The 20,555-nt window shown below is 34.2% G+C and overlaps 1 protein-coding gene across 3 annotated transcripts in view; it reads right to left on the minus strand.

Annotated features, from left to right (window-relative positions):
- Window positions 1-438: 438 nt before the first annotated feature.
- The window catches only part of LOC115228653 (alpha-mannosidase 2C1), a 79,399-nt gene continuing 59,282 nt past the window's right edge, over window positions 439-20,555 (minus strand). For all 3 annotated transcript variants that reach the window (XM_029799199.2, XM_036500422.1, XM_036500423.1), the window contains 4 exons: window positions 18,754-18,833; window positions 11,716-11,855; window positions 4,055-4,161; window positions 439-639 (listed from right to left, as the gene is read on the minus strand). In XM_029799199.2, coding sequence (XP_029655059.1) covers window positions 495-639; window positions 4,055-4,161; window positions 11,716-11,855; window positions 18,754-18,833 — 472 coding nt within the window. In that variant the 3' untranslated portion in view covers window positions 439-494. The remainder of the gene's footprint in view (window positions 640-4,054; window positions 4,162-11,715; window positions 11,856-18,753; window positions 18,834-20,555) is intronic.

Here is a 20,555-nt window from a genome sequence, read left to right on the forward strand (position 1 = left end):
AAAGCGGACATTAAATGATGATGATGATGATGATATATATATTTATACATATATAATATACATGATGATTTCTCCTGGTGGTTTCAGCATCTGAAGAATGACCAGTTACACCTACATATAAATTTATATATTTGCTCAGCCAATTTATTCACTTACACATTGCAAAATTTTGGAGATGCTAATGGTTATCTAGGAAAGCTAAAAATACATAAATATATAAATGAATTGCAGTGTATTCAGAGCTGTCTGCCATATTTGCTGGAAAACTGAAAAGGTAACATTCAAAGGCATCATGTTTGATTCTACTTTTACATTTTTAATATTTTATTCATTAAATATTGTTTCCACCCACTCCACTGTAATGTGGATGACATCTGAGAAGTCAATAATATGCAACTATTCATAAAATAATTCACAAAATAAATTTAAACACTGTGATAATCTTTTCTATTATATTTATTTTCTTAAAATATTCAGTTATAAAAACATTCATCTTACAAAAAATATAGCAGGATACTGATAACTTTAAAGGGAGCAATGTCCACTTGAATAGTATACTCATCAATTAAGTTAACATCTGTAACAGGACCGATGCTGTCGAACTGTGTGTCATCTGATGTACTTTCTAATCCATTGCACCTACAGATTAAAGAAGATAGAGTAAGAATTCTATAAAACATAGGAAACATAAGTAATGTAACCAATTGGCAGAACATCACTTAAAACTGTTATCGTGTAAAGAAAATCTGTTGGGGTTTTTTTTCTAATATTTTTTCTTGTTTCAGATATTGGACTGCTGTCACATTGTTGCACTGCATGGAAGGGCTTAATTGAACAGATCAACCTTAGCACTTATTCTATTGATCTCTTTCACCGAACTGTTATTTTATGGGGATGTAAACAAACACTGAATGCAATGGTGGGGACAAATACACACATACACATGCACAGTTTCCATCTACCAAGTTTATTCACAAGGCATTAGTCAACACAAGACTCTAATAGATAACACTTGCCTAAAGTGCTGTGCTGCGGGACTGAACTTGAAACCATGTGGTTGCAAAGTGAGATTCACCATACAACCATGCCTCCTTTTTGTATAGTTAGTGGCCAAAGAACAGTGACCATAATCTTCACAGGGTATTTGAAGGTGGTGGGTGAAGAGGAGGTAAAAGTTTTGATTCTGTGCAGTAAAATATAGATTTAGTCTGAATGCTTGTGACAGTGGATTCTACACCCATGGAATGGTTAAATTAAGTGATAGATTGAGTCTAGCAACCAAAAAACATGTAGTTTATTAGATTTTTGTACATTTTCTACTGATACATTTTCACTTACAAGGCTTGGGTTGATCTGTGACTATATTAGAAGATACTTCAACTTGCTTAAGGTGATGTAAATAATGAATGAGTCCAGAAGTGCCTGACTGCAAAGCAAAATTCTTAACCACACAACCATATCTGTGCCTGTCTTTCCATCTACACCAAAATTCATTGATTGAAGAACAAATGGAAAATTCATTTGTAAAAATCAAGGAATAAGTCCATGAGATATATATATATATATATATATATATATAATATATATATATATATATATATATTATATATATATATATATATATATATATATATATATATATATAATAAATAAATAAGAAAGGCGGTGAGCTGGTATAATTGATAGCATGCTGGGAAAAATGCTTAGCAGTATTTTGTCTGCCCTTACGTTCTGAGTTCAAATCTGCTTGTCATCCTTTTGGAGTGGATTAAATAAGTACCAGTTACACACTGGGGTTGATATAATTGACTTAATCCCTTTGTTTGTCCCCTCTGTGTTTAGCCCCCAGTGGGCAATAAAGAAATAGATATATATAAATATATAATAATAATTATTATTATCATTATTGAGTGAGAGAGCAGTGCATGCCATCAAAGTGACACTGGGGTAAAATATACAAAGCCCAGTATACCCATCATGACTACCCGTCTGATAAGGGTACACCAGGCACATGCATCACAACCAAATGTGTGCGACATGGTGATCTTATGTCAAGGTAAACAGAGCATGAACTTGCAGATGGGGCCCAGTTAGAATTTTCTTCTGGTCGAGTAGCCTATACCGCTCAAAAGGTCCCTGAATAAGGGTTGTTTAAGGACGTTGAATGAAACACCCATCTTTCCAGAGGTGAATTATTCAAACCCCAAAGAATCCCTCTCAACACATGGCTATGATGCTCCCCCACTACCTCTACTTGTGATCAGAGATGCCCATATCGTCAGCCACTAAGGGACATGCTCAACTGGTTAAGTTCAAACAACTGACAAGCAAATCTGTGTTATTGAGCAGAATATTTGCTGTAGCCCATCTTTTATACCAAGACAAAACAATGTACATGATAACACTTCCAATCAGTTAAGATCAGAAGCCATGAGAGCCACTGTCTGGTACTGGATCAGGGCATTTATCATCATTATTATTATTATTATTATTATTATTATCTTAATAATCCTTTCCACTATAAGATAAGGTCTGAAATTACATCAACCCCAGTACTTGACTGGTACTTAACTTATTGACCCTGAAAGGATGAAAGGAACAACTTTCATTTCTCATTATCATCCCAGCCTGCACTATTTCTACCATTGACCTTTCTGTGTCTTCAGCCACTGTTCTGTCTCAGCAAGTAACAGGGAACCTGAGAACAGCAATGAAGTGAAATTTTAGCTTTGTATGAATAAATATCATTTTCATTATCATTTAATGACCATTTTCCATACTTGCATGCATCACATGGATTTTGTTCAAGCAGATTTTCTATGGTTGAATGCTCTTCCTGGTGCCAACCCTCATCTGTTTTCAAGCAAGTAAATATTTTGCCATGGCTAACCATATTTTTCAGAAGACTGGAAACAAACAACTTTGCTTGTATGATAGTGATGCCCATTTACAACTATCATATGATACACACACGTGCGCGCACACCCCCACCCCCACACACACAGAGGTTTGGTGATACAGACAGGAAGACAGACCTCAAACATTTTTTGATTAATAATTGCCAGAAGTTTGAGTGACTCAAGGAATGATATTTTAGTGCATTGATACTTATACAAATATATGAAGCTCTCAACACTGTAACTTCTGCCAATCATTAATAACACATTGTATGCGTGAAGGTGATCTGACCATTAGATATCATTTTGACAGTCATTGTCAAGGTATATATATATATATATATATATATATATGAAAAAACAAGTAAAGATAGAAAATGTTAAAAAGATTTTATAAAGAACATTTCAGTACTGGTTTCGGTCATTTTGAAACCTTTTCAACTGTAACGATTAAATAATTAAATTTAGAAAAATTAAAAGAAAAGTTTTTTTAAAAGAATATTTGTATAGTGTTCAAATATAAGTGGCATTTTCCTTGTTTCTGCCTACACACATACACACACAAAAACAGGTGTGTATGTGCACATATACACACACGTGCACACAAGTGGTTCTGTAGTAAAATGGGATGTATTGAACAATGTACAACAAAGAGTCAAACAGCAAAGTAAAATTGAGGAGAGGAGATATATGTTTCCCTGTATAACAACAGTTATATCTATTTAATTTTCTTTATATTCTTAATATTGTTGGGACAAATCAATTGGAATGAACAAAAACCTAAATATACATAAAGATTAGAAATAAGAATGTAAATTCAAAAATTCTTTTATTTAAAAGTTTATGACTAATATTGTTGAAAAATTAATTATTTTCTTTTATAATTAACTGCTTTGTTATTTTGAATTGACGTGTGATTGTCAGTTCTCCATGCTAAGCAAAATTAAAATTTTTTTAGCTATTATTTATTTTTAAAAACTAATAATTTTCTTTGTCTAGTACATACAGCATAATAGCTGAAGGATAGTTAGTATTTCTATTAGACCATTGTTTTAAACCTTCTGTAAGGCACTAAGAAGATATGCAGAACTAACCTCATGGTAGAAAAAAAAAATAATAAACAGAAAAACATTAGAAAAAAATTTAAAAAAGCTTACCTTTCAACTTTTTTAAGTTTAAAATCTCCTGTTGAAACATTACACCTAGCATATCCCCCAAAACTTTCATAAAGCCGTAATAAAACCACTTTGTCCGAATGTTCTGACTGGAAATAAAAAAGAAAATTGATGCATTTTAAAATGTACTTAGTTTGAATGAATGCCGTTGTATTCTTAGCAGTAAGCTGTACAACACCTTAGTGCTCCCTCAAATCGGAGGTATAGACATAAAGTGAGACTGGTTATGTTAATATGCAGTTTGAAGAGATGTAAGATAAAGAAGGGAATTCAAGAAGATGACAGTGCTCAGACTAAAGGACTACATGTATGATTTAAATCAGAACTTACTAAAAGGAACCTACATCGAAAGACGAGAAAAAGGAGGGTAATTGCAATGTATGGGTTTCAATTAAGGCATTATGCAGTCAGTAAATCCTGAATTGCAGGGAAGAATTCAAAATAAAAGCAGATTGTAATATCAAAAAGAAAGTTTTGATTAAGGTATTTGTCGTTGTCATCGTCAGTGTCATCATTATTATTATTATTATTCAGGCCACTGCTTGGAATTGAACTCAGAATCTTGGGGTCAGTAGTCCGTGGTTTTAACCACTAAGCTATATACCTGTGGGCAATTATGGAGTGAATTTTAGGGTTTATAAATCTAATATTTTTCTATCCTTCCTTACTACCAGTTCCCATATGCTGCTCATATCTGCACTCAGTCACAAAACTCCAACAACATCCTTCCTTCCAAATTTCTCACCCCAATTCCATGTTCCAACATGTCCATTAAAATCACCCATGCCCAAAACCAATTCATCTAACTTTTGTAAGTCCCACTCATTCGCCATTTCATCAAACTGCTCTTTCTCAGCGATCCTTCTTCCACTTTGCGGACCATACCCACAAATCAACCTCACCATTTCTACCACAAATGCTAATACTACTGTCAATCACTCTGTCACTCTTTCTCCTGACCTCCACCACCACCTCACAGATTTTTACCTTCCCCAAAACTCCTACACCTCCAATACCCCAGTTATTTCCCGACCACCACATTCATTTCCAATATTCTGCAAAATCAAGTCTGGCAATGTGGAAATATTACTTCACTTGAAAACAAATAAAGTTTATGTGTGACATCTGCCTTGTCACAGACATAAGAGCAATAATTAAACAAGACACTCGTGTACATTGAAGAAGCTTTTGGGATGCAGTAAGGATTGTATGCATTTGACATTTGCACAGTCCTAGATATGTGACCAGTAATCTAATGTAGACACTGTTGTACATTGTAAAAAGAATCTCAGTTTTCTGGATAAACTTCAGGCCATTACATGTATATCTGTGGTTTTAGTATTAGTAAAGAATATAAAAGTTTTAATTCTGAGTTTTTCATGAAAATAGATAATATTTTTGTGTTTCCTATGTATAGTTACTGTGTCTTGCTAGAAACAATTAAACAGTTACTTGTGTCTGATAAATGCTCTGTGGAATAATTTGAGTTAAAATTAGAAATTCCAAATGTTCAGTGGAATAAAATTGAGTTAAATTATAAATTCTAAGAGTCATAGCAGTATTGTTGAGTTGTATAATTAATAATAAGGTAATTAGTGTATTGATCAATAGCATATCTATAAAATTTGCTAATATATAGGTTTGGCACAACTTTTCTAAGACTACCTAACTACAATGTTGGAAAATAAAAAAAAGGAGTGTATGCAAAGAATTCTGGTGGTTTTGGTGATGGTTGTGATGTTGGTAGTGATGATGATGATGATATAACTGATTGTAATGATGAAAATGAGAAAGAATGGCATTGAAATAATATGATAATTTGGTATGTGATGCTGATGTTAAAATTTTGCTGATGATAAAATTTTACTGATTTCCATTAGTTGTTACAGATAATGATTGGTGAGTATTTTCTTGATGGTAGAAACAATTTTGATGATGATAACAATTATAGTAATTGTACTGAATAGGATGATAAAGTAAAGGAATACGATGATTGAAATAATTGTTCCTGATCTAGGTACAAGACCAACAGTATTGAGGAAAAAAGCTTAGTAGACATCATCAACCCCAGTATACTCTTTACCCTTTTACTTTTTTACTTGTTTCATGACTGCGGCCATGCTGGAGCACCACCTTTAATCGAGCAACTCGACCCCGGGACTTATTCTTTGTAAGCCCAGTACTTATTCTATCAGTCTCTATCAGAGTATTCTATCTGGCTGGTACTTTATTTTAATGACACTGCAAGGATGAAAAGTAAATCTTTGGTAGGATTTAAACTGAGAATGTAAAAAGCCAGAACAAATGCAGTAACGCATTTTCCCTGATGCTTTTATGATTCTGCCAGTCCACCACCCTACTGATAAAGATAATCTATATATATAAAGCTGAAGTTGTCTGTGTGTGTGTGTGTGTGGCATGTTTGGTAGCCTTCAACTAACACTATCTCCTCCAAGACCCTCCGGCACAAGTTGACCAAAATTGAGAGTATGATAGAAGAAGCCTTGCTCTTCCTTCCGTAAAAGAAAAAAATTCAAATCGGACCGTGTTAAGACCAAAAATTATTTACATCAAAAAGATGCTTTTTTCTATGAAAATCCCTATTTTTTACTGCTGTATTGCCTGTTGCCATTTTTTGGTGTATTTCAACCAGAAAAATGTTCACTTAACGAGAATAACAAGCTACATAATGCAAAATTTTTACTTTTCAAAATTTCCAATTCTAAAGGGTCGAAAAGAAAACAAACCCGAGCAATGCCGGGCTATACTGCTAGTTCTTTCTAATTTTGGCATAATGCCAGTAATTTTTAGGTTGGAGACAAATCAGTTGTCTCCAAATCAGTTACATCAACTCCTGTATTTGACAGGTACTTTATTTTATTGACCCCCCCCCCCCCGAAAGAACAAAAGGTAAATTCAACCTTACCACAATTTGAACTCAGAATGTAAAGAAGAAGAAGAAATGCCACTAAGTATTTTGTCTGGTACACTAATGATTCTCTGAGCTTATCACATTATTGATAAAATTGATAATTCTTACTACTATATGCACAAGGCCTGAAGTTTTGTGGGGAGGAGCTAGTCAACCATATCAATCAATATCAATGTATCAGTCATATCAATACTAGTCAATACTTGACTTGTACTTATTTTATTGATTCCCAAAAAGATAAATGGCAAAGTCACTCTCAACAACATTACAACTCAGAATAGAAGACTGGAAGAAATGCCACTAAACCATCTTAATAATAATAATAATAATAATAATAATAATAATAATAATAATAATAATAATAAAATGCCTTAATGCAATACCAGGCAGTGGCTCTCATAGCTTCTGATCTTAACTGATTGATAGTGTTATCATGTACATTGATTTATCTTGGTATAAGAGATGGGCTACAGCAAATATTCTGTTCAATACCACAGATTTGCTTGTCAGTCATCTGAGCTTAACTAGTTGAGCATGTCCCTTAGGTGGCTGACGATATGTGCAGCTCTGATCACAAGCAGAAACAAAGTTGGGTGTGGAGTGAACACACACACACACGCATGCGCGCACACACACACACACACACATGCATGCGCGCACACACACACACATGCATGCACGCACACACACAAACACATAAAGTAGTTGGGGGGCATCATAACCATGTGTTGAGAGAAATTCTTTGTGGTTTGGATAATTCACCTTTGGAAACATGGGTGTTTTATTCATCATCCTTAAACAACCCTTGTTCAGGGACCTTTTGAGTGGGATGGGCTAATCGACTTGAAGAAAAATTATAACTGGGTCCCACCTGCAAGGTCATGCGCTGTTTATCTTGATATGAGATCACCATGTCATGTACATATGGTTGTGATGCATGTGCCTGCTGTACCCTTATCAGACAGATAGTCACGATGGGTATACTGGGCTTTGCATATTTTACCCCAGTGTCACCTTGATGGCTGCACTGCTCTCTCACTCAATAATAATAATAATAATAATAATAATAATAATAATAACAATAATAATAATAATAATAATATAATAATAATAATAATAATAATAATAACAATGGTTTCAAATTTTGCCAAAAGGGCAGCCATTTTGGGGGAGGGAATGAGTCAATTAAATTTGCAAACCCCCCCCCCCCCTCAGTATTTCACTGGTACTTAATTTATCAACCACAAAAAGATGAAAGGTAATGTCAACCTCGGTGGAATTCGAACTCAGAATGTAAAGATGGACAAAATGCTGCTAATCATATTGCCCACAACTCTGCCAGCTTGCCTCCTTGATGATGATGATGATGATAACCATGAAAACTAATAGCTGTTGTTAGCCACATGTATAGAGTTGACAACCATCCACTAATAAGTAAAAGCCACTCTAAACTCTTATTACAAATCTTCATTGAACTAATAATTTATACTTGTGTTTATCTTTTCATTATATATATATATTATACATGTGTGGTGCATATAACTATTGGCAAATTCAGTTGGTCTAAATCTAATATTTTCCAATTCTAATTGAGTATCTACACTAATTTGTTTTTAAGATAGAATAATTCTCAGTAGCACTGTGAAATAAAGATGATGACTATTACAAGACTAATAGTGGTGTTTCATTCATGTTAGAATTTGTTGAGATCCCTAAAAGTTAGTAAAGTCAGGGGATTATATATGCATGTGTGATATGGTATGTGTTATATGGGTTTGGAAAGAATAAAGTTGTGGTTAATTGTAGGATTTTGCTGTCAAGTGGTTGGTCAATAAGCTATGAAACATTATGAATTATTCAGGGAGATAAAGAGAGTGGGGCAATGGTGTGGAGAGCAGAAGGAATAGTAGTATTTGAGGTGGAATTAGATTATTTGGCAAGCCAACAAATAAATAGATATGCAGATAGATGGGAGAGAGAGAGAGCATAGTATTGTTTAGGTTGAAAAGTAGACAGACAGACAGACAGACAGACAGACAGATAGATAGATAGATAGATAGATGTGCCAAGGTCTAAACTGGAACAGTTATTAAGAAAAAGTATAAAGAAAAAAGGGAGTGAGAAGGGCTGAAAGTAAAGTAAATAAAATAGATAATATAAATAAATAAATGGAAATAAAGAAAATGAGGCAAATGAAAGGAAATTGTATTTATTTTATTTAAAAGATACCTGGCATAAAGATTCACTTTTAGTTACTTGATGTGTTCTTTGCTCTCTACTTTCTTCTACTCTTTTCAGGTTTGTCTTTTAACTTTTATGGTTCTACCCATCATACTATTCCCCCTGTGTCACATTCTGCCAAGATGGAACATTCCCAAGCCATAGATCTTATCTCTTGCAACAGTTTGTCACATGTTGTACTCCATGTTGCAAATCTCTATCTATCCTTCCCCACCCCCATCATAATTGTTTCTGACCCTACATCTGGCTGCAGTGTCTTTCAGCTTCCATACTTTTCTTTGCATGATTGTTTTGTGTTTCTGATTCCATCTAGCTCTTATCTTCAGGTCTCTGATCAGCAATCTATTCTGGGTGGTGCATTTTCCATCAGGAAAGGACTCAGTGTTCACAACCAGCTACTTCTCATGTTTCCTGGTCGTTATGAAGACTACAGGCATCTACGGCATTAGAGCTACCTCAGGGTACAGGGTTTTGCATTTATAGAAATTGTAAAGTATGACCACTTATTTCAGGATATGGTCTGTAATTTCACTCTTATGGAAATTTATATGAATTTTTAACAAGTTAAAAACTATACTTTCTTCTTGAAAGGGCAGCTAATAATTTATAAAACTATAATCATGATATATACCTACATGTGTGTTGTGTGTGTCTGTGCGTGCACACTTGTGTGTGTGTCCTTGAGTGCCTGTATGTGCATCACTATAAACACAGTGTGATGGGGATCTTTTTTGTTGTAAATATTTGTGATGTTTCTTTATATTTTCTTGTGTCAGAATGATCTCTCTCTCTCTCTCTCTCTCTCTCTATATATATATATATATATATATATATATATATATATAAAGATATATATATATATATATATATATAGATGCAGGAGTGGCTGTGTGGTAAGAAGCTTGCTTCCCAACCACATAGTTATGGGTTCAGTCCCACTGCGTGGCATCTTCGGCAAGTGTATTCTACTATATCCTCGGGCCAACTGATGCCATGTGAGTGGATTTGGTAGATGGAAACTGAAAAAAGTCCATCATATATATATATATATGTATATATATATATATATTTGTGTGTGTTGTCTGTATTTGTCCCATCAACATCATTTAACAACCAGCCAAGGTTGGTGTGCTTACTTCCCCATAACTCAGTGGTTCGGTAAAAGAGACCGACTGAATAAATACTAGGCTTACAAAGAATAAGACCTGGAGTCAATTAGTTTGACTAAAGGCGGTGCTCCAGCATGACCACAATCAAATGACTGAAACAAGTAAAAGAATAAAAGAATATAAAATCAACCTTCACTGCTGCCACTATCTATCGTCAACAACAATACAACTAATATTAACACCAAAACTAATGACTGCCATTACCAACCCATCAACTCCCTAATAACAGCAACAATAATGTGAACAACAACAGTAACAATTATATGAACAAGATTAAGTAAAATCCATCTAAAATAAAAGACAATCATAAAAAGTTGAATGAAGTGTCTTTGAGCTGAGCAACAACAATACAATTAACATGAATACCGCTGGACTGACTCCTGTGCAGGTGTCATGTAAAAAACACCATTTTGAGCGTGGCCGTTGCCAGTATCGCCAGACTGGCCCTTGTGCCGGTGATATGTAAAAGCACCCACTACACTCTTGGAGTGGTTGGCGTTAGGAAGGGAATCCAGCTGTAGAAACTCTGCCAGATCAGATTGGAGCCTGGCGCAGCCATCTGGTTTGCCAGTCCTCAGTCAAATTGTCCAACCCATGCTAGCATGGAAAGCGGACGTTAAATGATGATGATGATGAATACAACTAGCATCACCACAACCAGTACCAAACCATCAAATTTGGAATGACTAATAAGTGACAGTGATAATAGTTTTAGATTGATAGCAATGCCTGTAGCTATATATCTTTTATACTAACACAACAGAGTTTTTTGTGTGTTTATGAGAGAGAAGTGAGAGAGTAGAAAGTGGTGATTTTGTATCTCAAGTCAGAGGTTAGAGACTTCTGGAAGAAGTTCAATATAACGGATGCTGTAGATAACATAACTGAGTCATGGGATGAAGTGAAACTTTCAACTTTGAATGTTACTTAGAAAAATATATTTATTTATTTATGCGCCCTTTTCAAGCTTAGCATGGCTCATGGGCCTGGTTTCCCAGTTTTTGTGATGTATGTGTTCCCCCAGCTGGACGGGACACCAGTCCATTGCAGCGTTACTCAAGAAACAGGAAGAAAGAGTGAGAGAAAGTTGGGGCGAAAGAGTACAACAGGGGTCGCCACCACCCACTGCCGGAGCCTTGTGGAGAATTAGGTGTTTTCGCTTAATATACACACACAACACCCGGTCTGGGGATCGAAACCGCAATCCTCTGACTGTGAGTCCGCTGCCCTAACCACTGGGCCATTGTGCCTCCACTGAAAAATTTATGGCAATAGTGAAAAAATAAAAGTGTAAAACTCACCTTCTTTATTGCAGAAATGACAACCTGATCTGTGTCCAATGTCAAGAAATTCCTGTTTATTTGAGTTGCATATTTTGTAACAATCAATGGACAGTTAAGATTGTATGCCTGTCTGATCACACCACTTTCCTGCAAACTTCCTATAAAAGACAACAAGATTATAATAACAGTAAAGCAAAGTGACAGTGTGTTTTGTTCTTTGTGTAAGTTTGAATATATATGTGTGTGTGTATGAATGTATATGCTGCTCTTGAGGAAGGTGCTGTGACTATGGTGTTTGTAGGCATTTCAAGACATTTAAGGTTAGTGTGGTTGATGGTCTTCTTGAATAGCTAAGAGGATGACTGCAAGAAAAACATGGGCAGAAAGGTAATTCCAGAAGTCTAATATTATAGGAAGAAAAAATTGGAACTTGTGACAAAAACTGAATTCAAAAACCACCTAGGAATAGAGGAATGCCTTTCATTGGTTGATTCACTGTCAAAGCTACATTAAGTGGATTTGTAACTTGCAGAAAAGAACTTTTTCACAATTTTGCCAACTGAGACAAAGCAGTATTTAAAGAAACTCAGCCATTTTAGTTGCCATCATGTTATATGTGGTTGATTTTGACTGGTATGAATTTGAAAACCCATCTAGAAGAGCAGTAGTTCTGGATGAGAACTGACTCAAATCACAGTGACCTATCCAACCTATACCAACATGGAAAGCAATGATGACGATAATGGATAGGTTGTCATTGATGACAATGGACTCGTTTTAGAAAGCCGCCCTAATGCATGTCAGATGAGTGAAAATAAAAGCAAAACTAAAAGAACAGTTTACACTGTTACATTTCAATTTTAAGATATGTTTATCATATACAGATTGGTGCCAATTAGCACCATGCAGCTGTTCTTGTTGGCAGGTGGCATTAGTATACTAATAAGGATAGTCTCCTTAATCTTTTAATTGTCAATATTCTATTCTATAGCTTTGATGGTGACTATAATCGCCTGATTAGAGCATTTTTTTTTGTCTAACAGAAGAAGCATTTATATGATGGTCATTATCATAAAAGAGCAGTTTATAAATAATACTTTTGCTACAGGATCCTATATGTTTATTTACACAATATTTAAATAAGTCCATATAAGTCTACAAAAACTCATGGGGATCATTGGTTAGTGTGCATACATTGTCATTGTTGTGTGTGTATGGGGGTGAAATTATAACTTGATTCCCAAACAAAAATTTTCTTAACCCTTTCGTTACCAAACCGCCCTAAAAAAATTTTGGTTAATGTGACCAAACCGCCCAAAGCTGCCCGAATTTACCTATTCATATTTAAATGAGAATATCAGAGCAAATCTCTTTAGTACATTCGTGAAAATACATATACTTCGTAAAGAGTTCAACTACAGTTTTGTACAAAAATCGAAGTGTAATTTTAATTCCGTGAATTTTGGGAGATTTTTTTTCCGAAATTTGTTCCTATTGTGTTTTCAAAATTTGTAATTCTGACAAAAAATGGATACGAATTTCATTATATCAAGCAGCGAGTCAGAATTCGAAGGATTTTCTACTGAAGACCTTCATAAATCTAACTCTATGACTGAAAAAAAAAGCACGTGGTATTTGATAATGAATCTGATGTTTCATTTTCCGAAAGTGAAAACAGTGAATCCGAGAGCTCCGACAGCGATAAAGAAAATGAATTGGCACCTGAATGGAGTGAAAATTTAAAAACTGTTTCTTTTGGTGATTTTTCTGAAGAAACTGGACCAAGCCACAGACTTTCCCAGAAGAGTAAAGCCTTAGACTATTTCTTTTTACTTTTTCGAATGAGCCTATTTGAAATCATTATGGTGGAAATGAACCGTTATGCTAAATGTAAACAAAACGAAAGAAAAGATAGTTAGTGGTTTCCCATAACCTTAAATGAAATTAAGACTATTTTGCCATAAATATTATTATGGGTATCAGAAAGTTACCCAGAATAACAAATTCTATCATAAAATTTTGTTGTATACCCAATTGAATATTAGCTAATAACCCATTTTCTATTGCAATGTTTGAACAAAATTTTAATAATTTTATATTTTGTTGAATTTACCTGTATCTACATGCAATTAGAGTCACTTTGTGACAAAAATTATAGTATAGGATTGGTTGAGAACATTTCATTAAATTATCTTCCAAAATTCACGTTAATATATTGATAAATAAAAAAGTTATAGTTGTTTAATGAAACCAGACTAAATTTATGATTATGTTAGAAATTAATTGAAACACATAAGGGGTGTATTTTGGTCAGAAATATAGTAATGAAAGGGTTAATGAAGGTCTAGCTAATATATTTCAGCTGTATATTCAGTCCCTTCCTATGGATCACCTGAAGGATTATGGCAGTAGTTTTAAAAGCAGTTATTGTCTCTGGGGATGAGAAGTTTGGGATTATATTATAAGTCCAGTGTCTGATAAAAGATATAGGGTAACTCTTTCCCAATTGCACCCTATAATGTTGATGCTTCTATCTCCTGCTTCACTGCATCTGATGTCAATAAGAGACAGCTTTCATTCTGTACATAAACTGTGCCTGGCTAAATTTATTATCATGGTAAATTTGATCAATTTATCAGAGACAAGTGAAGATTGATTGCCAGATAAATTTCAGAAAACACTGCTTTCAATGCAGTGTCATCCCTAATGCAGGGACTAGTCAAGTGATATTATCCCAAACATAACACATTCATGGACATTCATTCATTTAAATACTCTTGTTTGATGAGTTATAAAAGCTTCCTAAGCTTCTCACAAATTTCATGCTTAAAAAGCTTCTATGATACCTTCATGTACTGCTCCATCAATACATCCCAGAAAATTAAAATCTGAAATTATAACGTGATCCATTGCCATACTTATCTGATATTAACCAATTTTACTATAAAATAAGAAATATCTCACACACAAATCCCTTCAGATTTAAAATAAGCACAACCATATTGGTTCTTCCTATCACAGTCACTTTGTTAACTTCATCAACAGCCATACCATCCCTGCAATCAACATCACAGATACATGGTATTTTGGTGTTACTCAACCATTTGTCACTGGTCTCACTGGGTCTTTTTCACTAACACAACCGTAACAGCTAAGCTTCAGCCAAAATTCATCTCAACCCAGTGAGTTAATAACAAGCTTCAACTTGGATATAGAAACTAACTTTTGTAGAATCCTTGACAAGTTAAATTGATGTCAGCTCTGAAACCAATCTCTATTTTAACTAAATGTCTACCTACTATCTAAATAATTCACTCTACCGTCCCATAATCAGCTCCCAATATCTATGATGTAAAGACCTCGTCTATACACTTTAAATGAAGGGAGAGAATTCTGCATCATTGTAAAGAAACATACTATGAGCAAGTGATTGGATACTTAAATACTATGCTGTAAGAAACTGTCACTACTGTCACACTGAACCATTTAAACTGCAGAGAATTATTCAGTAAAATTAAATTAAATTTTACCATAATGATGCACAAACTTGGATCCAAGATAAATAGTAGACTTATCACCATAGAATGACTCCATTTAAAATATCCTTAACTCCTTTCCCAAATCCTCAAACCTCTTTTCCCTATTTTTCCTGGACACATCAACAGCTCCAAACAAAGACTCAATGATCTAAACTCTAATACACTTAAACATAATAGATATGACTTTTGTCTAGACATCATTTCCCTCCATACCATTGAACTTGCTCTCTTAGCTTTCAACTTCATAACAAAGAGCATCATTTCTTACTTTGGCTTCACATTGTCAATCATCCATCAACTGATTATTATTGTGAACATACCTACTTCTATTTTAGTGACATCAGCAGTACCTAACATGTCAAATCTATTAGGTTTCCTAGCCATCACATACAGAAGGAATAGAGCACTGCTACTCATGTGTCATCTTCTCCAGATATGTAGATGATATCCTCATGCAGTCTTCTTCTAGTGAGGAGGCAAACAGAATATATGGCACACTCAGTGATGTCACAGGATTTGAAGTGAACATCCTAATGACACAGGATCTCTCTTAGTACTTGTCTACTAACACAGAATAACAGTGGAGAGATTCATTAATAACCAACTTCCACAGTAAACTACCTGTTGGAGTCTGTTAGTGTACTATGGATCAACCCTACTAATCAATTCCAAACCACCTACATACAATATGAAGTGTCCCATATAAACAACAAGTGTAGTAACTTGGGGGATAAAACAGCAACTTCAAATATTTCCAAAAGATGCTAATGGATATCAGGTATCCAGCATCATTTACCAGAGACCAAAAGAAGGTTCACATCTTTAATACTACTGTTCTTTGATGATAGAAATACTGCTACACTAATCACTACTTCTTGTACTTCTTCCCAGGAACATCATCCCTCTGGAATTCCCTCCCTACCCATAAGTCTTCTGTAGTTGTTCAAGAACAACTGTGTCCATCTCACTGGTCTCTGAGCTCCTGCAGAGGCCATGGACACAACTGCTTCATGCAGACCAAACCATTAAAAAGAAAGATAGGCAAAATATCACAAAAAGAATGGGGAGAATAAGGGGAAAATCACTGGACAATGTGAGAGGTTATAAGAGGTAGAGGAAAACTTGAAAGGTGATGGGCAAAATGTAAACACACAAAGATTAATGATGAAAGTTGTACACAGTGAATTGTACACTAAAAAGAGGGAAAAAAGTAGACTGACATTTTGTGCCAATTTTTTTAATAAAAAAAGAAAAACGTTTCTGCTACAATTTTTATTATTTGATTAAATTATTAAATAATTTTCTTCATGGTATTGTAAATAAATTTTGCTGCAGTTTATGGTGCTACAGTTTCTGAATGGTTTTCTTTTAACTATCAGTTATATCTAAGATTTCTAAACTTGAATGTTTTAAACTGAAGAATGAAGCAGTATCAACATGTTAAAGAATTATGTGAGGGGGGGGGGGTTACGCATGTGCATGGGAAAGTGTGTTAGGTGTAAGTAAACAACTAATAAATAGACAGTCATACTGTGTGCCTGTTTGTATGCTTACACAAACAGGCATACAATATAACCATTGTAAAAGCCTTAACTTTGATTTTCCTTACATTATAGGGGCTGGGTTTCAATTGAAAGTTGCTGAGACATATATATTAAGTAGAAGCATGATATTGCCCATGACAAGAGTTAGTAAAGATGTAAAAGGTTATCTGATTGTTGTTGATGATAATAATCATCAGTACCAATCAGTTCTGCATGAGCTGACATGTAGCATAAAAAGTAAAGAAGTAAATAGTTAGGGGTAACGTGTAACTTTACACCTGGCATATGCCATATTTCTGTATGATCTGGGATAATGTTTTGAACTCTCTTATGCATGGCTAAGGCAACTGTAATCTCAAGTAGCAGATGAAGAGTGAGTCTGAATGGAGAAGATATACAGTTAACAAATTCTTATTTCTTTATTGCCCACAAGGGGCTAAACATAGAGGGGACAAACAAGGACAGACAAAGGGATTAAGTTGATTACATCAACCCCAGTGCGTAACTGGTATTTAATTTATCGACCCCAAAAGGATGAAAGGCAAAGTTGACCTCAGCAGAATTTGAACACAAGAGCGTAACGGCAGACGAAATACGGCTACACATTTCGCCCAGCGTGCTAAAGATTCTGCCAGCTTGCCACCTTAACAAGTTCTGAGGAACAGAAGCTACTGAAAGAGTGCTAAAAGACACAGAGAAGAAAGGGAAATTTGTCTGGATGGTCATTCACCCACTGACATTCATTGATGCTGCATCGAAGAAACCAAAGAACAAAAGAAAAAAGGAGAAAGAAAAAACGCACTCAACACCAGAGCTGAAGAAACCTCCAAAAGGTAATGGGGTGAGCTGCCATGTTGAAAACGGTTGAGGAGTAGGGGCTGAAACCTGACATGGTTCTTCCTGATGATGTCTTTAGCCACTGGATCCTATAAAAGAGCTGTTGAGGTAGCGAACCATGAAACATAGCTGGAATTCCCTCATACACAATTTCTTCTCTCTACCTCTTCAATAATCTCTGTCACCTATCCCCTTCACACAAGCTTACTTATCTTTCTTTCTCTCATCAATCTTACTGTCTTACCTTCTAGCACCTGCTCTAAAAATGTAACCCTATTTTTCCAGGAATTCTTTTGTTGCCCATGTTTTTCTAAAGATAATCATGCTAGACAATAACCACATTGATCTCACCAGTCTGGAAGCTTTCACAAAGTTTTAGGTACTGCACATCATCTGACAATTTTATATATATTTATATAGATATAGAACGACCATATTTTGTTGTCCTATGTTGCTGACAGTAAGAAAGACTAACACACAAGGGAAAAGCCTGGGTCTCCTATCATAGTGTTCATAATACCTGGAAATTAAGTAATTTGGAGTCTACAAGGCTGCCCCACTTCAGAGCATGTGTAGAAAGCATTGTTCTTTATAGTGTTGAAACCTGGACTATGAAGAAGAAATTGAAAATTGCCTTGTTGGTACGTCCACCACATACCTTGTGAGGATTCAATACATCACATGATGTGAGCACAAGACCACAGAGGAGATTTAAAGGCACATTCCATCCCTCTCCATTCAATGTGAGGAAGCTTTTCTAGACATTGCTATTGTGTTGAACATCAAGTAATTTTGGAGATTTCCATGCGCTAGTAGAGGATGAAGACAACTCAACTGTATTGAGATTATTGGCTGACACACAACATGAAACTGAGGACCTATCAAAGCTAAAAGGCAACAGTGATTTTTGGCATAGCTTTGTGAAATGCATCTTTGTTGTGGATGCTTGAACAAAAATACAAAGGTGGAAGAAATGAAACTTTATAAAATGATGTAATATCATTTCTAGATGTCTGTGGAGCATTGAACAATTACTGACTTTTATTGTGATGCTTAGAAAAGAAAACTAAATATTAGATAAACAACAGCTACATTGAAGCCGTCTTGTGTAGAAGTTAGCATACATAAACCATTACCTTTATGTGGCATCAGAGCATATGTAAATTCATGGTTTAACATATCTGCTTCAGGATCAGGTGATTTTGGAGAGCGTAGCCTAAAAGATGAACACAGATTTGATTAAACTGCTACTAAATATTCAAATGTTCTTTAATAGCCAGTAATAAACAGAAAATAAACAGTTCATTTATCTGGAACTAAACCAACAATAATATAACAATAGTATGTACACACACTCACAGAGGCTTCTTATAGCTTCTAACAGCTCAGGGACAGATATGCACACACATTCAGGAAATAGAGTGAATTTGTTTTTAATTTAGTAATTACTTTGCAGAGTTAATTCTTTTTACGGAGATGTACTTGCTTAGCAAGTGACCTGATCTGAGATTGTGTGCTGGAATGAAAACAATTGCAGCGTGGAAGGTGTTTATAAGCCATTTAAGAAACACACAAAAGCTGTTAGATTCACTTCAACATTCAAATTTAATTTGTCAAAATATTTTCGTCGCTTTGAGACTGCGACTTGTTCACTGCAGCACGGAATTTTGTCAGTGAACAGGTCACAGTCTCAAAGGGACAAAAATATTTTGACACATTAAATTTAAATGTTGAAGTGAATATAATGGATTTTGTGTGTTTCTTAAATGGCTTATAAACACCTTCCATGCTGCAGAGTTAATTCTGTTTTGATTTTAAAGGAACATGGTCAAAGTTATGATTAGAATCACTGAGTCTATATTGAATCTGTAAACTAGTTACTAAATAAAAACCATCAATGTCATGCATCATTTTATGTCCATTCTCAATGTTACATATTTATATATATAGCAGGTATGGCTGTGCAACCAAGAAGTTCACTTCTCAACCATGTGATATGATTTTGAGTTCAGTTGTGTGGCACCTTGGGAAATTGTTTTCTACTTTAACCTAGGACTGGCTGACCAATATCTCATTATGAAGGTGAAAACTGTACAAAGCCCATGAGTAAAGATATATATGTATATACATATATATCATTTAATAAGCGCCTGACTCATTTCCATGCAAACTGTTATTAAATAATATATGTAATTCCTACAAAATATGTTGAGTGCCACTTTCTTTAATTTGTCCAGTCACTTTATATATATATATATATATATATATATATATATATATATATATGATAATAATAATAATAATAATAATAATAATAATAATAATAATAATAATAATAATAATAACATGAGGGAATATTATTCCAAACTTACAGACAAAAATTCAATTTAGAAATACTAAATCAAATCTCACAAAATATATTATATATATATAAATTAGATAAAACCACCTTTTATCAATTCAATAAGGAAAAATTAAATTACACCATCTAGAAAATTACAAATTATAGAAAGATTAAATATAAGATAAAAAATATAACGAGATTAAGTAATGTGCAAAATAATAAATAAAATGTATGTATTTGGTAGAATAACGACACAAGTTTCGTAGCTATATTTAAGAAATGATTATAGTAAAAATATTAGCAGTAGTAGTAAAATCACTTCAATATAAATATAGCCACTCGTCAGGTTAAAGATAACTACAACAATAAAATGATTAATTAATAAATATAGGAAAATTTTAAAATAGATCTATATATATATATATATATATATAAGATATAAAAAATACATTAAGTGAAAACTAAATACCACACTTTAAACTATATACATTAAATCAGATTATTAATTAATATATTTATTTAATAAACATCCAAATAAAGTCTAATACCCATTAAGCAATTAATACTAAAAACCTTAATGTTAATATACACAAT

The sequence above is a fragment of the Octopus sinensis genome, linkage group LG2 (assembly GCF_006345805.1).
Source record: "Octopus sinensis linkage group LG2, ASM634580v1, whole genome shotgun sequence".
NCBI classification, from domain to species: domain Eukaryota; kingdom Metazoa; phylum Mollusca; class Cephalopoda; order Octopoda; family Octopodidae; genus Octopus; species Octopus sinensis.